The 16305-nt window shown below is 53.6% G+C and overlaps 2 protein-coding genes across 3 annotated transcripts in view; one reads left to right on the top strand and one right to left on the bottom strand.

The window, feature by feature from the left end:
- Positions 1-444: 444 nt before the first annotated feature.
- On the bottom strand, positions 445-9901 carry LOC105062754 (netrin-5). Its single transcript, XM_074369286.1, has 6 exons — positions 9045-9901; positions 5886-6074; positions 5543-5692; positions 5102-5155; positions 4807-4887; positions 445-3486 (listed from the first exon to the last, which is right to left on the bottom strand). The coding sequence occupies exons 1-6, from the start codon at positions 9817-9819 to the stop codon at positions 3122-3124; spliced, it is 1614 nt and encodes a 537-aa protein (XP_074225387.1). The 5' UTR covers positions 9820-9901; the 3' UTR covers positions 445-3121.
- LOC105062593 (galactoside 2-alpha-L-fucosyltransferase SEC1-like) overlaps positions 3465-16305 on the top strand; it is a 22677-nt gene continuing 9836 nt past the window's right edge. Inside the window, exons 1-3 of one of the 2 annotated variants that reach the window (XR_012508975.1) lie at positions 3465-3953; positions 4526-4617; positions 11835-11946. The gene's annotated coding sequence lies outside the window, so the exon portion shown is untranslated. Of the gene's footprint in view, positions 4618-11834; positions 11947-16305 lie in introns of both variants that reach the window. The other variant, XM_074369298.1, reaches the window with a different exon arrangement.

Here is a 16305-nt window from a genome sequence, read left to right as displayed (position 1 = left end):
ATTTCTTCATCTGTATAATGAGTACAATAAGAAGACCTACCTATTTATTCAACAAATATTTATTGACTACTTACTATGTCCTGAAGGCTCAGGTTACAGCATCAAACAAAACAGCCACAACATCAAGTTCAGGGCAGCAGGAGGTGGGATGAAGTGTCAGACCAGACATCATCTACTTTTAAAGTCATCCCCTCTTTTCCTGGAAATTCCAAAAGACTGCTCAACCTAGCATCTCATGATGTCACAGTATACTTTGGGTTCTGATTGGCTGAGGGCATGGCAGTATTGATTAATGTCCTTAATATCATTTCTATTCTATTTCTTTGATATCAAAACATCCTATTTTGCTAGGTCTAAGACAACTCAGCATTTAAGGCTATATTTCTGCTCTCTCTTGCAGCTAAGTGTGGTCATGTGACTAAATTCCTGCCAGTAAGATGATAACAGAGGTGTTGTATAGCAGCTTTTAGAAAACACCTTATACATGAGCTGTGTGGGGTATTTTGGTCTTTGTATCTGCAGAGGTTTGAATGAGGTTGATTTGCAGGAGGTGAGGTCAGCTATGTGGTGGGAGTAGATCATATAGGGCTTTGTATGGCAGGGCTAGGATTTGAATTTTATTCTGAGTAAGATGGGAAGCCACTCAAGTGTTGTATACCATAGTAGTAGCATGATCTGAGTTAGGTTTTCTTTGAGGGGGAGGAGGTAATTAGATTTATTTATTTATTTTTAGAAGAGGTACTGCAGATTGAACCCAGGACCTTGCGCCTGCTAAGCGTGAATTCTACCACTTGAGCAATATCCTACCCCGTCACTTAGGTTTTGTAGTCATTATCCTAGGTCTTGTTGAAGAAGACTCTAAGAAGGTAGTGAACAGGCCAGTGTAGAGACACTGTAAACTGGGTGAAGAGTGGTGGTGGCTTGAACCAACATAGCAGCAGTGGAAATGGTCAACATAGTTGAATTTTGAACATGATAATATGTGTAACTAAAGAAACTGCAGGTAGAGTTGGAGGTGGGACAGGCCTGTAGTGGGAGTTCTCAGGCCCCGCCAGGCATCTTCAGTTAACAGGAGGGAGGCAAACCTACATCTCTAATAGGAAGGTGCGTTTAAGTTACTATCTAGCAGAAGAAGAAAACTTCTCTCCGCCTCTTGGCCCTGTTAGCTCAGCCAATCAGAGACTTTAGCAGCCCAACCAATGAGAAGCCTCCATACTTTGGACTCCCAGTTTCCTCCAATGGCCTCTTTGGTTATTACAGGCCCCTTCAACTCTCCTCTTTTCCCTCCAAAGGCAAGTTCCCCTGCCTTGTTCTCTGTATTTGTGTGTGGTCACCTATCTTTGAGTATCCTCAATTGCAATTCTTCTGCTATTCCCTAATAAACTCACCTTTGCTGGTAAAATAACTAGCCGTTATATTATTAAAGTTGGCAAGGAGATATGAGGGTGAAGTATAGGGGTTAATGTTTGATTGAATTGTTTTCAAGATATCATGGAATAAGCCAGAAAGAGAAAGAAAAATGCCATATGATATCGCTTATATGTGGACTCTAAAAAAAAAAAAAATAAAAAAATAAACCACTTATTAGTTATAACTTAGATGAATGATTTCTTGAATATGTATAAGCACATTTGACTGTCTGTTATGATTGGATTATTGCATTCTGTTGATTCTTATTTTGTGTTTGGCTTTATTCCTTTGATAACTATGTAAGTTTAAAAAACTAAAGGTCTAAACTGTTCTTAGCAACAATGAACAATAAATATATGTATATTTTAAAATGTGCAGTATATTGTGTATATGTATTTGCATGCTATATACTGTATATGTGCAGTCAAATTATGTCAATTTTACCTAATAAAACTGGAAAAAAAAAAAAAGACCAAAAAAAGAAAGGACAGATAAAGCCAGATAATTAAACAGAATTCTTCTTAGAAAATCCCTTAAAGACTCCTAACTCCTGCTTCAGAGATGCCCCCACCCAGGGCACTCAGTTGGAAGCCAAAGGCAAGCTTCCTCATACATAGGATAGTGTTGGTAGGTTGGGGGATCAAATAGTCACTTCCTCTCCTCAGGAGCACACCCAGAACATTGGCAGGAGGATCTATTCTCTGCCTAGTAACCTGTGACATCATGGCCCATCCTAACTCCCCATTGGCTAAGAGGCCTGCTTTTTTTCTTGGGGGAAGAATACGTTGCTCTCTAGGCCCCAGTAAACCTTAAATCATATCCTTGCATCTGAGATTCCATCAAACTGCTTGTTCAGGGACTCTCCTACAAATTTGAAATTTTGTGGTTAATTGTGGGGGCAGAGGTCAAGGTGGCAAGGAAGATCATAGGCCATGGTGGCCTTCCATTCCATCGTACTTATTGCTTCCTGCCTTTTAAACCCCACCCCTCTGGCCTGTTGGGTGGAATAGATTTCTGTTTAGCACAAAGTCACGTTATAACACTGTGGCTCCCAATTAGCTATTCACTCAGGAAAGTGTTTAGTCTGTGCTTCAAGACCCATCACAATCTTCCAGATTTCACTCAGAGTTCCATTATTCTTTTCTCAGAGACCATGCTGGGGCCAAATGAGAACCCAAGTTTCCTCAGTCTGGAACTTTCTGGAAATCTGACACTGCCGAACTTTCCTCACGTGTATTTCCCGCCTTTTCTGGTCACCCTCCCCTCTCACTGGCTTTGGCCAATCATCAGGCAGTACAAATCTGACTAGCACCCAGTGAAGTCATACCAGCTCTTTCATTGGATTGGCTGTTTGGTCAGAGATCTAGCCATGTCTAGGCTCCTCAGATTTCCTCAAAGCCTTCTTAATTTTCCCCCCAGAGACCGTCTCAGCACAGATCAGGAGATTCCCCAAGAGTTGAGACTTTATTGAGGGGAATAGCTGCGTAGATCACAGGTCAAGTGTTCTAGCCAGAGACTGAGAGTCCGGCTTGCAGTTTGCTGCCTTCAGTTCAGCATCCCTCCTGCCTGCTCTGGGCCGGCGCATGCCATTGACGTCAGGAGCTCCGCAGTATCTGATTGGCTCGCTGAGGGACGGGCCGTGGAGGTAAAGGCTCAGCTCCGGGTTGCTTCCAGTTCCTTACTTGGCATTCGAGGACCGCAGGCCCAGGTTCTAAAGCCTGGGTTCAGAGCTCGGAGTCGCAGGCTGCAGTTCGCGGCAGCCCCCTGTGCGCTCCTCCTGCTGCAGCCGCCTCAGCGGCCGGCTCCAGCGGGGCCTCCAGGGCAGCGCGAGGCCGTGGCGGTCGAGGACCAGGCGCGCGGGGTCGGGGTCGCCGGCCGCACTGCCCAGCAGCAGGTAGTGGGTGCCTGGCCGTAGGCGCAAGCAGCCGCAGGCCAGGTCGGCGCGGGGCACCCAGGCTTCCTGGCCGCCGCTGCGCACGGGCCGGGCCCGCTGCTTGTACACGGCCAGCACGCGCACGGCCAGCCGCTGCCACACCGGGCCTGCCGCTTCAGACGCCAGCACCTGGGCGCGAAGAACTGCGGGGAGGGGAGATGTCAGGCCTGGGCAGTGGGGAGCTTCCGGGGTCCCATAGGCTCAGTAGTGGTAGAGAGAGGCCCGGGACCCGAGAATGGACTTCCAGGATGCCGTCAGGAAGAAGAGAGACCTTGAACATTTGAGGCTGAGAGGTCGGGGGGGGGGGGGGTGTCTGACCCTGCTTTATGAAGAGTGAGGCCTCCTAGAGGAGAGGGGTCAAGGCAAGGAAAGCGGGGCTTATGTGATGTGAGTTTGTGTTATAGGATTGTGATTGGGAAGGGGTACCTTCCAGGTGTCTCTCTGGAAGAGGGGAGACCAGACCGGGAGAGGAATCCAGGTGCCCACTATGGATATGCCAGGTGCGGCGCTTGGGAGGTAATATTGGAAGCCGAGGATACAGGAATTACTTAAATGTTGGAGGTACCAGAAGGACCCTACAGTGAATGGGTCCAGGAACAAGGCAGAAGAGGTAGGTCTGCGGTCTAAAATGCCACGGGGTCAGGTGTTAGGAGCAGAGCCCTTGGAAAAGAGGGGTTTTGCCAGGGGAGAGAATCTGGATTAGGGATTAATTTGGGGGCTGGAAGGTCATACTAGTGGTGCTTCACATGGTGTCCTCTCTGAGGAGGTGAGGTGAGACTTGTTGGGAGCAGGACTCTGGCTTGGTAAGCTAGATCTATGAGGCAAAAGATCCTTGTGGGAGGTGGGGGTCTAAGATTGAAGTCTAAGAACACTAGTGGCCAGTTGAAGAGCCTCAAGGAGGGGAGGTCTGGGGTCCTATACCATTAAGGGAAGTTACTGGGGCTGGACTGAACTCCTGAGTGTCCAAGAGAGCAGAATTACCCGACGTCATAGGCTCTGAGGTCATGGGTCTGGTGTGGACTGATGGATTAGGAAACTGGGGATGAGTCTCTGGCAGTAGGGCTATGTCTCAAGAGAACTGGGACCCTGAAGGGAGGCAGAGAGGGTCTGAGATAGGCAAGACAGAGCAAGGGTCCCTTCCATTCAACCAATTTCCCTTTCTCTTTCTCCTTCCATCCTGAGGAGAACACCACCCTCCCACAGAGATATGATGCTGAAGGACATCGTGGAACTCTACAAGGCCAAGAATATGAGGGAAGAGGACATATAGGAAGGTAAGGAACACCCCCCTTGGCATTTGTCAGCTCTCCAGTTAGGATCTAGATCAGGTAGGGTCATTTACCTGATACGGTCCACACCCATTTCCATTTAAGATGAGGAAACTGATGGCCAGAGAAGGGGGTGGCTGTGAGGTAGAGCAGAACGCCTGAACAGCTGCAGCCCTTTTACTCCCCCGCACTCACCGTAGTCCTGCTGGCAGTACCTCCGAAGGCTCATGTATACCCTGGGGTCCGTGATATTGCAGTAGTTTTGACATCGAGGGTCTGGGGAGGGTCAGGCTGTCTGCAGTGGGCTCCTGAGGCCTAGACTACAGCATTCTGCCCCCTGCCCATCCCGCGTTCCAACCTGATGGACAGCTGGGGTGCCCGAACCCTTCGGACGCCTCAGTGGGCCACCCCTGTATCCCCACCTAGGGGCCACATCAGCCCCTCCCAGATCCCTCTTGCTGACAGAGAATTTCACACCAGCCTATCTTACCAGAGCTGTAAGCATCAGGAGTTGTAGCAATGGTGGTGGTTGCCTCGGGAATTCCTGGGAGAGAGCAGAGGAGAGATTTAGCTTTTTGGTATCCTCTCCTTCCACAGCTCCCCTGAGGAATCCAGGCATCCAGACCTCAAATGGGTACTCTCTGGGTGCCAAAAAATGTAAGCACAGTTTGTCCTCTCTAGAACCTAGACCCAGGAGTCCAGGTTCCCAACCCCCTCCTCCCTGAGACCCAGGAGTCCAGCCTCTTCCTCCCCCAGACTGAGGAGACTGGAATTTCAGTCTCCACATGTCAAAGGACTCAGAGTTCGGCCTCCAGCCTCTAGCTTCTAGCTTCCATCTCCCAGGGACCCTCACCCCAGCTGCCCACTGGAGATCTGGGACGTCTCCCTCCCGCCCCACCTGGGACTTGTGGCCCTGTCCCTCAGGACTCACGCTGGCACGGCATCCTAGGGGAGCGGCTTTGCTGGAAGCCAGGACCACAGCGGTTGCATGTCAGGCCAGTGACCCCTAACTTGCAGGAGCACTGCCCACTGGTCTGGTTGCAGGTACCACCTGTCGCCCCAATAGGATGGCACTGGCAGGCTACATGAGGGGAGGATCCAGGGATGTGGAGTCCAGGCTCCCAGCCTCTTCTCCCCAAGACTGGGGAGACTGGAATTCCTTGTCCCCTCCTCCCTCAGACCCAGGAGCCACACCCCCAATCCCCTCTACCCTCAGACCCAGGAGTCAAGTTCTGCCTCCCCTCCCTCTCGGCAGGGCTTCAGGCTGCACTCACCCCTGCAGGCCCTGCGGCTGGTGATGGGCTGGCTGGGGTCTCTCCAGAACCCCGGCTGGCAGTAGTGGCAGTGCCGCCCAGCTGTGTGGTGGCGGCACCGCTCGCAGACACCCCCACTGCGGCCACCCGACAGCCTGAACAGCTCAGAGTTGAACCTGCAGCGGCGGGCGTGCTGGTTGCAGGAGCAGGCTAGGGGCAGGGTGGAGTCGGGGCATGTCAGGCCCGGCCCTGTGTTCCCCTTCCCCACCTTTCTCCCCGCTGCCCTCAGGATGGAGACTGCCTGGGGGTCTGGGTAAATGTGGGCCCTACAACCTCTTCCTTCTCCTCTTTCAACCCGTGCAGTGGACTGGAGCTGGGTAGGCCCTAGAGGGCTGCTGGATGTCTGTGTGAGCCCGGAGGTGGGCGTAAAGAAGGGTGGCGGCTCCGGGCGGGGGCTGCGAGTCAGGCCCCTACGTGTAACTGTCTCCCTGTGTTCCTTGGGCAAGTGATTTCTCCTTTCTGTAGCTCAGTCTCCTCTGCTGCCAGATGACATTTATAGTGTCTACCTGATGAGATTTAAATGAAACCCACTAGCTATAAAGTGCTTAACTCAAGGCCTAGGCTTGACACAGAGCATGTGCTGGCCTGTTTCGAGTGACCACATACCAGGTGCCATGTTTTAAGTGTTTGGCGTGTTTCCTTCTCACAGCAGCTTTGTTAGACTGGTGCTGTCATCATCACCCCCATTTTACAGACACGAACACTGAGGCGGAGAGGTGCCGTGCCTGCCCATGGTATTGCAGCTGAGGGGAGGTCAGAGGTAGGATTGGAACCCAGGCCTTCTGGCTCCAGAGTCTGTGCTCCTAGCAGCCACACTCCAGTGCCTCTCACACAGCTCACATGAGGACATGAGGCATGTACGTTTTCCTGGAGAGCATTGATCAGATTTTCTAAGGCAGTGGCTCTCAGACCTTGCCACTTACCTGAATTACTGAGGAAATGTTTAAAAAGAACAACTCAGATTCCAGGGCTTCTGTGGGCCCAGGGGCCTGTACTTCTAGCAGGAATCCCAGTGAGATGCTAACAGAGGGGGCTCATGGGCCATTCTTTGGAGAGATGTAAGGGGTTTTGACTTGAGGAAATTTGAGAGGCCAGGACGGGCAGGTCCTGAGGACCCCAAGGAGTAGTGGTCAGGTCAGGGAGCTGAGACAGCTGTGTGTTCTTGCAGAAATGACTCCCCCTCTCTGAGCCTCGATTTCCTCCCATTTAGTAGGGATCTCAATTCTGCTCTCCAGGGTTTTGTAGGCATCAGAGATGGCAGTGCTCTTCAGATTATGAGGGAGTGCTGTCGGGCTTTGGATTCTTTCTGACCGGACAGTGATCACTTCACCTCGCTTCTCTCTAGAGAACTTGGATGGGGGGATATTCAGGCCACCGTGTCTGTGAAGCCCATAGCTCCGCCACAAGAGTTTTTCTCACCGTGTCCGCCCAGACCCTTCTCCGTCACAACCCTGTGGTCTCTTACCCAGGCTCAGAGGGCAGTACCCAGCTCAGCCAGGGGGGTGTGGTGATCCTCTGAGGGACTGCCTCCCCAATTCCCAAGCCCTGTCCAGGCCCAGGATGAAGCCAGCCCCACCCTCAGGCCACGTGAGTCTGCCCTCCCTCACTCCTCTGTTGGGGCCTCAGATCTAACTGGTGGGAATGGGCCAACTGGACAGAGTCCTGAGGTGGTGGGGACAGAGGGTCAGAGAAGACCCCAGCGGGGATGCGGACAGAGTGGGGAGCTGTGCCAGTAGTTCAGTCTGTCAGTCCACTTGACATTGCAGGAAGAAATAGAGGGGAGGGACAAAGAATGTGGGAGATGGAGAGAGTGAGATCCATGGAAGTATAGACAGAAAGAGCGTGTGTGTGTGTGTGTGTGTGTACGTGTGTACGTACCTGTTGGACTGGAGGTACCTCCCAGGATTAGTAACACACTTAGAGCCTCCAGCAAGGGCTGCAGGCTGGAGGTGGGAGTGGAGGAGGCCTGTCTCTGAGGGGAGCTGCTGGAGGGATGGGGAAGGGCCTGGACTCTGGAGGCCAGTCTGGAAACAGTGTGGAGAGGGAGGGTGTTGCGCCGCCCTGGGGTGCGCTGGTCCAGCTGGAGAGCACGGTGTTGGCCCAGCATCTAGGAAGGCTGTTTTCGAGTCCAGTCCTGTCTGACCCTTGCTGGCCATGAGACCTGGACCAAGAGACCCATCCCCTTGGGCCTGACCCCCCTCGTCTGGAGAGTGGTAACCCTGGTGGACTCAGGAAGCTCTTTCTGTGTGCCAGGTACTGTATTCAGCTTTATTCCAAGGACTTTATGGATGTTAAATTATTGAATTTTCACTATAGCCTGTAAAGGAAATGCTGTTACTATCCTCATTTTCCAGGTGAGGAAATGGAGGCACAGAGAGATTAGGTCACTTGCCTGGGGTCACAAAGCCAGGAGGCAGAAGAGCTGGGATTTGAGCTGGTTGGCTGCTGAGGCCACGCTCCTGTCTGCCTGTAGAACGTCTAGTGTGACAGCACCTGACAGAGCCTGGCAGGGACCAGCTAAGACCCTTGGGCTTGGCCTCTCAATCTCAGTTTCCAGCCTTGCCACTGACTGGCCATTTGTCCTTGCCCAAGGTACTTTCCACCTCTAGCCTCGGTCTCCTCATCTGTAAAATGGGCTTGATCTAGTACCTGCCAGTCACACAGTAGATGCTGGTTAAATGCATGTCTAATGAATACTTTCCCCACGTGGTTGATTTGATGAGTCCAGACGTCCAGATGAGTGCGGCTGTGCTGTTCCCCTCCAGCCAGTCCATAAATCCCACCCGAGTGTCCAAGTGTGTGCCCCAAGCCAGGCCCTGGGCTGAGTGCTCAGGAAATGTTACCCATCCTCATGACTGAGTGTGGGGAGGGGTTGGAGGCCCTAGTGAGTGTTTAAGTAGCTGGGAATCTGGGGATGGCAGAGATTCGGGGCAGATAGGTGGTGGGGGGTAGTGAGGGGAGGAGACGAGGGGCCCTGTCTGGAGAAGCACATGGGGGGAAGTAAGGAGGGAGCAGCCCTAGGGAAGGACAGAGCTTCCTGCCCCTCAGGGACAAGGGACCCCATGCTGGGGTCATGGGGTCAGGTGGTAGGTGAGTGAGGATGGGGGACCCAGGACTCACGCAGGCAAGGGTGAGGGTGCCAGGGAGTGGCGGGCCGCCAGGGCCGGTCGCGGTGGGATGGGCGGCAGCTCTCGCACCCTGGGCCGGTGGTGTGGTGGCGGCAGCGGCAGCGGGGTGGCCGGGCTCGGGCAGCACAGCGGGCCGCGTGGCCGTGGCACTGGCAGCGGCCTCTCACCCCTGCTGCCGCCAGCCCTGCCCGACCCCCAAACTCCACGCGGAGGTGACTGGCCACTACACTGGCCTTGGGGCCGGGTGCAGCTCTGAAGGTCACCCTCTCGGGGCCTCCCAAGGCCCGGGGCCAGGCAGGTCTGTGCCACAGTGATCTCCAGGGACCTCCGGTAGCCCAGGCGGTTGACAGGACCAGGGCTGGGGGTCCTGGGGTGCAGAATCGCAGGCTGACAGATGTCAGGAGGAAGGTCCCACCCAGGGCCAGAGTCAGACTGCCATTGCAGGTGGCCTCGGGACCAAAGTCCACCCCTGAGGAGAGGAGACAAGCCTGGGGACAGGAGGCGGCCAGGCCAGGCAGCTGGGTCACTGGTGGGAGGCAGAAGCGGGGGCCGCCCCCTGGATGGTAGCAAGGGTCTGCACTGGCCTGGCTCAGGAGGAGCAAGAGGGCCAAGGTCACGGGCATGGTTCCAGCAGAGGCAGGTACCTGGAGAGGAGAGGAGTCCGAATCCCCCCTGCTCCCCGGGCTCCCTGAGGAACCCCGGCATTCCACCCCCAGCCCTGCCCAAGACCCCTCCCAGCTGCTTCCAAGCGAGGAAAATAGATCCATCTGGGGAGAATTACTGTTTACATAACCCGAAGGGGAAAGAACGCAAGCCAAATCGAGAATTTTGCCTGAACTAATCCATAGCTTAACACCCCAGAGCTATCTGTCAGTCAGTGTCGGGGGGCAGGGGCCCTGGGGAGGGGGCAATGAGGGGGGGACAGATGGGGAAACCTAGAGAGGGCACAAGGGGGAGGGGGATTTAGAGACTGAGGAAGCCTCTGAGACAAAGAAAAAGAGGCAGAGATAGATAGAGACACAGATAGAAAGACAGACAGAAGGAGAGGAGGAGACTCAAGTGTAGGGAAGGGCCAGGCAGGGAGAAGGAACCACGAGGAGAGAGGACAGACACAAGGGGAGGCCAGGAGGCCTGGACAGATGGCAGCCAGGCAGCAGAGTCCTCAGGGACTGCGGGGACCGGGTCCCAGGGAGCCTGGGGGTTGGGACAGACAGTGGCAGTTGGACTCAAAGACACCCGTGGAGCAGGAGGAGAACAGACAGTGCAGCAGGCCTGACTGGCAGGGAGGGGAGCAGGAGAGGGGAAGGGCCAGGGAGCCCGGGGCCCAGGGATCAGAAGCCAGAGGCCAGGCCCTGACCTACTGGGATGAGAGTGGAGGCCCTTTCCCATGTAGGGCCCTAACCTTGTTCTCCACACCCTGGGCACGGAGGGGGATTATCCCAAACAAAGGGGCCTCCCTGCCACCCACCCCCAGCCTCCAGTTGCCCTTAACCCTTTCCCACCCAGGTATGAGGCTCAGAGAAGTGTGCTAAGGAACAGGATGGGGATGTCTGGGTCACTCTGGGTTGGGAAGTGAGTGTGGTATCCCTGTGGGGTCAGGAAGGAAGATACCTTGGTGTCCCTTGGGATCGGATGACCCTGTGCTTGGATTTCTGAGGACTTTTTGATAATTTCTGCCATCCTAGGCCTCAGGGTCCGAGAATCAGAGCCCCCACTTTCTCTACTGGTCCTAATGTCCCCAAGGCAGATGGGGGAACAGATGGAGTCGGGGTAGTGGGTGCTGAGGCGGTAGATAAAAGAGGCAGGACTGGACAGGACCAGTTGCTGGGGCACTGGAGGGGCCAGAAATCTAGACACCCAAATGATGGGAGGGAGGAACGACTTGGTGCTGAAATGTCCCGCGCTCTCCCTTTCCTGGGCCGGTAGCCCCTAATGAGGAGCTCACTCAGATCTGGGACCTTAGAACTTTTCTGGGCCCCACTGTCACGGCCTCTGGTTCTGAATCTGGACCCAGGTTTGTCCCAGAGCTGGGAGTCTGTTAGGCACCTGTGGGTGCGGGTGGGATCACATCCTCCCCCTGCCCCATATGCTGCACATGGCCCTCTGCGCCTCCGGAGCAGCTTGGCGCCATTTTGCACTCCTCCCTGGGCATTTGCCCCAGTCCTTCAGCACCCGCCTTGTTAAGGACCTCACCCCATCTCCCACCTCTCCTTTCTTGCCTGGGTGGTTCACGGGGTACCACTTTCTGGCTCTTAGCAGCTTGGGCATCCAGGCTTTGTTCCCCAGTGTTCCTGAGGGATCCAGAAGGCAGCCCGTGCCCACCGGGGAGGCCCGATATCCAGGCCCTAGTCCCTACCCCTTATAGGAACTTTAGTCCCCTCGTCGCTCCCCCTTAAAGACCTTAAGGAGTAGCTGTGCTCCTACCAGATGCAGAGTCAGGCCTAGTACCTGGGCAGTGTAGGGGTCCACCTAGGACCCAGGCCCCTTTTCCCTGACTCTCTTGCATGCACCCTGCCCTTCACCCCTGATGTCCAAACCTGCGCCCAGGAAGAGAGTGTCCTCTGCATTTAGCTCCTCACAGGTTCTTCCCTCCCGCAGGAGCTTGGCGGCCAGCGTGGGCTCCAGCGTAGGCTCTAGGGAGTGAGTGCGGAGTGGCTGTTCTCAGGCACCAGGCTAGTGGGGCTTCTGGGCGGGAGCTCAGAGCAGAGCCGGCAGCATCCAGCACCACCCCCACCCCAGTCCCCTGGCCAATGCAACCACGCTCTCGCTGCTCTCTTCACAGGGACCCCTGGCAGCCACACCACCCAAGACTGTGTGGGATGTGAGCATCGTCACCCTCCAGGGACCTGCAGCCAGACAGTCCCAAGCCGGCTGGCCCAGCAGGCTCAAGGCAGGTAGGAAGGGATAGTGGACAGATGACCTTTCTGGGTCTGAGGTCCCTGCTCCACTCACACTCAGCCCCCTGCCCTTCGGGCTCCTCTAAGAGCAGGCAGGCAGGCTCAGCCCCATCACGTGGTGGCTGTGATCTCGGGGAAGGGGCTGACCTGCGGGGCGGGTTCAGGGCTCCACATGCTGAAGTGGAAGGTTGGTGTCTGGCTGGGTGACCCCAAACCAGCCCCTCTTCCCCTCTGGAATCTTCTGTCAGCTCTGGGTTAACTGAGCATTAAGGCCAGTTGCTTTAAAGCCTGAAAAATCAATGCTCCTGGAAGGATCAGACCAGCCGCCAGAAAACCCAAAGACGTGGGCCAGTTTCTAAGATGGTGGCAACGAGGTGGAGGAGATAAGAATGCCTCACGCCTCAGAGGTTCTAGGGGCCAGAGGGAGAAATCAGGGGCCCTGACAGGGACAGAGATCCAAGCCGGTCTCCGCCATGGTATATTTCCTGCGAGGCCTCAATACCTGTCGTGAAGTTTTGATGTCAACATTGCTGTCAACTCTGTTACATACCCAAATTGTCTGACTAGAAAAATACGTTTTCCATCAATTCCCACTGAGAAAAGCAGACATTTGGGGACCTACCATCTGGGGTGGTAGGACATAGCCAGGCAATCCGTGATTCTAGTTCAGGGTGACCCGCACTGCAGTAGAGGGGCCTGCCAATTTGAGAGTCAGCTGTGAGGATGTTACCTACAAAGAGAAAGGGACTGAGGATAGAGACACCCCCAAATGAGAAGGGACATATGGGATCTGGGGCGGGCAGTGAGAGTGACAGGGTAGCACAGTGCAGCATGCACTGTGCTCATCCATTCAGCTCAGAATGACTTCCCCTGTGTGTGACACTCTGCTGAAGATCCCGTGTGACATGTACAGAATCCCCATCCTTGTCAGGTTCACCATCCAGAGAGAGCAGAGATGGCCACCAAAGAGTAACAGTAATTATGTTCTAGAGTGTGGTGGAAAGTGACAGATGTTTGGAGCGAAAGAAAGGAAGGAAGTAGATGGGGTGGGGTGGGCGTCAGAGGGGACATTTGGGCTGAGACCTGAAGGAGGTGAGGGCAAGATGCTCCCTGGGCATCGGGGCAGGAGTGACCCAGGCAGAGGGCGTTGCCAGTGCAAAGGCCAGTTCTGCCAGAGAAACTCAGGAGGAAGGTTTAGGGCTCACTTTATTCCTGCGCACCTGCAAGAAGTTTCTAAAGCTAAGGTTCCCTGGAGGGAAGCTTGCTTCCTCACTGTTGTTTTTAATAGCCTGTGCTGCCTGAGGTGATTAGCACCCCGGAATGTGGCTGGCAGGGGGTGTACAAGCAGGCAGAGCAGAGAGGAAACATTCCCAGAGTTGAGAAGGGGACATGTGTGGGGATTCCTCAAGTATCAGGCACCTTTACCCTCACAGCGCCCCAGAAAGGAGGCAGGATCTCCCAGGGACCAGCTCTGAAGTGGGCTCAGCAGGGTGGGACCCTCACCTCTGGGCTTCCACAGATCTTTTATCCCTACCTTGGTGTCACCGAAATCACAGAGGCCCCACAAGGCCAGGCAGGTCAACCCCTGAGTAACTGGAAGGAGAGTTTCTCGGCGTGTGCGCCCTCAGGACAAACGGAAAAATCAAGGACCATAATTAAGAGCACGGATTCCTGAATCACTGTCTGTTCAAATCTAGGCTCCCCCTCTTTCCTACCTGTGTGACCCAAAGCGAGTTTCTTAACCTCTCTGTGCAGTAGTTTCCTTATCTGTTAAATGGGCTTAAAAATGTACCTTCCTCGTGGAAAATCGTGAGGACCAAATGAGCCAGGACAGGCTTACAGTCTCGTATCTGAAACTCTTTGGACCAGACATGTTACAGAACCCGTGTTTCAGGCCCTTGTGGGGTGCATAGGTTATATATCACGCAGCTCCCCCAGCGCAGTTTGGGTGGCATCCCATAATCAAACATCGTTTCTGCAGCAAAACATGTGGGCAGTCACACCAGGATAAGTCAAGTCTAGGAACAGCTGCAGGTCTCTTTAGGCCAGATTTGTTCCCAGACGAGTTCTATTCCGGTTGGGCTTTGTCACTGATCTTCAGGAAAGTGGCAGATAAGGAATTGTGGAGCAGGATATAAGCACTGAAAACAGTGCCTGGCTCCAGGCAGGAACCACAGAAGCATCAACCTTGAGTCATTATTTTCAGTGGCCTTTCAGTTGTGCAGGCTGATGTGAGGCCAGGAGAGGGAGCTCTTAATACTCGAGGACAGAGGTGGCCGCCAGACTATCTGCTTTGCAGAGCTCAGTACAAAATGAAAAGCCAGACTGCCTTTCTCAAATTTGTGGAGAATTTCTAGCTGGTGCGAGCAGAGCCGGACACAGAGCAGGTCACTTTGGGTCTCAGGACTTGTGCAGCTGCTCAGGTCACACTCCATGGTGGGTCGTCAGGGGAACAGAGGAAGGGAGAGGACAAAGCGGGTCAGGACACACTGGGGACCCGGAGTGAAAAGACTGTTTCTGGGAGCCCAGGGGAGAGCTGGAGGAGAGGCTGACTCAAAAAGAAGCAAGCCAGAAGAAGGGATTATCCACCCCATTACAAGGATGGGGAAACTGAGGTTCATGGAGCCCAGTCAGAGCCCAGTGAAGTCGGGGCGGGAGCTGGATGGGGATCTTGGTGGGTTCAAATGTATAGGCCTCACTGAGATCGCACGGCACGCCCACTGTGATCCAAAAGACAGACTGTAGTGTGTGTGTTGGCAAGGATGTGAAGAAGTCAGAACCCTCATAGGCTGCTGGTGGGAATGGAAAATGAGGCAGGTACTTGGAGAACAGTCTGCGGTTCCTGGAACTGTTAAACACAGAGTTATTTAGTTATCATATGACTCAGCAATTCCACTCCTAGGGAAATACTGGAGGGATATGAAAACTTGGGTCCACACAGAGGTTCGTATGTGCGTGTTCACAGCAGCATTATTCCTGATAGCCCCATGGCGTTGCCCATGTGTCCAGCAGCCGATGAACTGATAATAAAATGAGGCATATCCGTGCAATGGAACATCAGTCGGCTATGAAAAGAAACCAGTGACATCCTCACAAATGCTGCAACATGGATGAACCTTGGACATGGGACACTGAGTGAAAGAATCCAATCACGAAGAGCCACTTGTACAATTCACTTACATGCAGCGTGCAGGCTAGGTAAATCCACAGAGATAGAAAGTAGATTAGTTGGAAGGAGGAGGCGGGAGGGTGGGAAGATTGGGGTGAGAATGGCTAAGGTGTGCAGGGTTCCTTTTTGGGGTGATAAAATTTTCTGCAATTAATTATGATTGTTGCCCAGCTATGTGAATATACGGAAAGCTATTGTACACTTTAAATGGGTGAATTATATAGCATTTGAATATTATCTAAATGAAGTGGTTACCAGAAAAAAAAAAAAAGATGTAATATAAAGACATAAATATCACAGATGTGAATATAAAAGTTAAATGTAGGCAGCTTGAGGTGGCAGCTCAGAGAATGTGACGGAGGCAGGAGGTGGGAACTGCCAGTCCCTGAAGTCCTGGTCTAGAAAGGGCCCAGCATCACTTCTGCCATATTTGATTGGCTGAGGCAGTCACAGGCCCGCCCAGACTCAAGGGAAGGACCGTCAAAGGGTCTGCAGCCAGCTTGAATCCACCACGTCCACCAACAGTGGCAGGAAACACTTAGCTCTTACCCTGGGAGGGGCCCTTCCCAGTGCAGCTCAGCAGGGGCTGTGGTTAACCCCATTTTACAGAGGAGACTGAGGCTTAACTAACGTACTCTGAGGTGCCCCGCCAGGAGGAGGCAGGACCCACGTGCAAAGCTGGGCTGTCTGGCCTCAGTCTGTGCTCTGAACCTCCATACTACACAGCCTTAACAGACTGAGCTCCCCAGGAGTGAGGATTCATGTAGTAAATACTCTAGACGTATTTATTTTACACTTACTGAATACTTCTTGTGTGCTTGGCACTGTCCTAAAAATGTTACAAATGTCACTACCTGTAAGGTAGTTCTGTCAGGTTAGACCATATGAAATGGCTGTTTGTGTAGGTAAAATATGGTTGAATATTGGCACTTTGAAGTGTTTTGACCTAATCTTCGTGTTTAATGGGCAAGGAAACGGATTCAGAGAGGTGAAGTAACTTGACTAAAGTCACACAGCACTGGTAAGGGGTGGAACTGGGATTCAGACCCAGGCCAAACAGGCCCAGGGTCTGTGCTCTTAGACCTCCACAATGGAGGCCACTAGATATGCATGGAGGGGCTGAGTGAGCGAATGAACCTCCTGCCCACCCAGCCATCCCCCCCGACTTCAGTCCTTCCTCTCTCTGC

The sequence above is a fragment of the Camelus bactrianus genome, chromosome 9 (assembly GCF_048773025.1).
Source record: "Camelus bactrianus isolate YW-2024 breed Bactrian camel chromosome 9, ASM4877302v1, whole genome shotgun sequence".
Classification (NCBI taxonomy): Eukaryota; Metazoa; Chordata; class Mammalia; order Artiodactyla; family Camelidae; genus Camelus; species Camelus bactrianus.
This window is presented reverse-complemented; position numbering and strand designations above follow the sequence as displayed.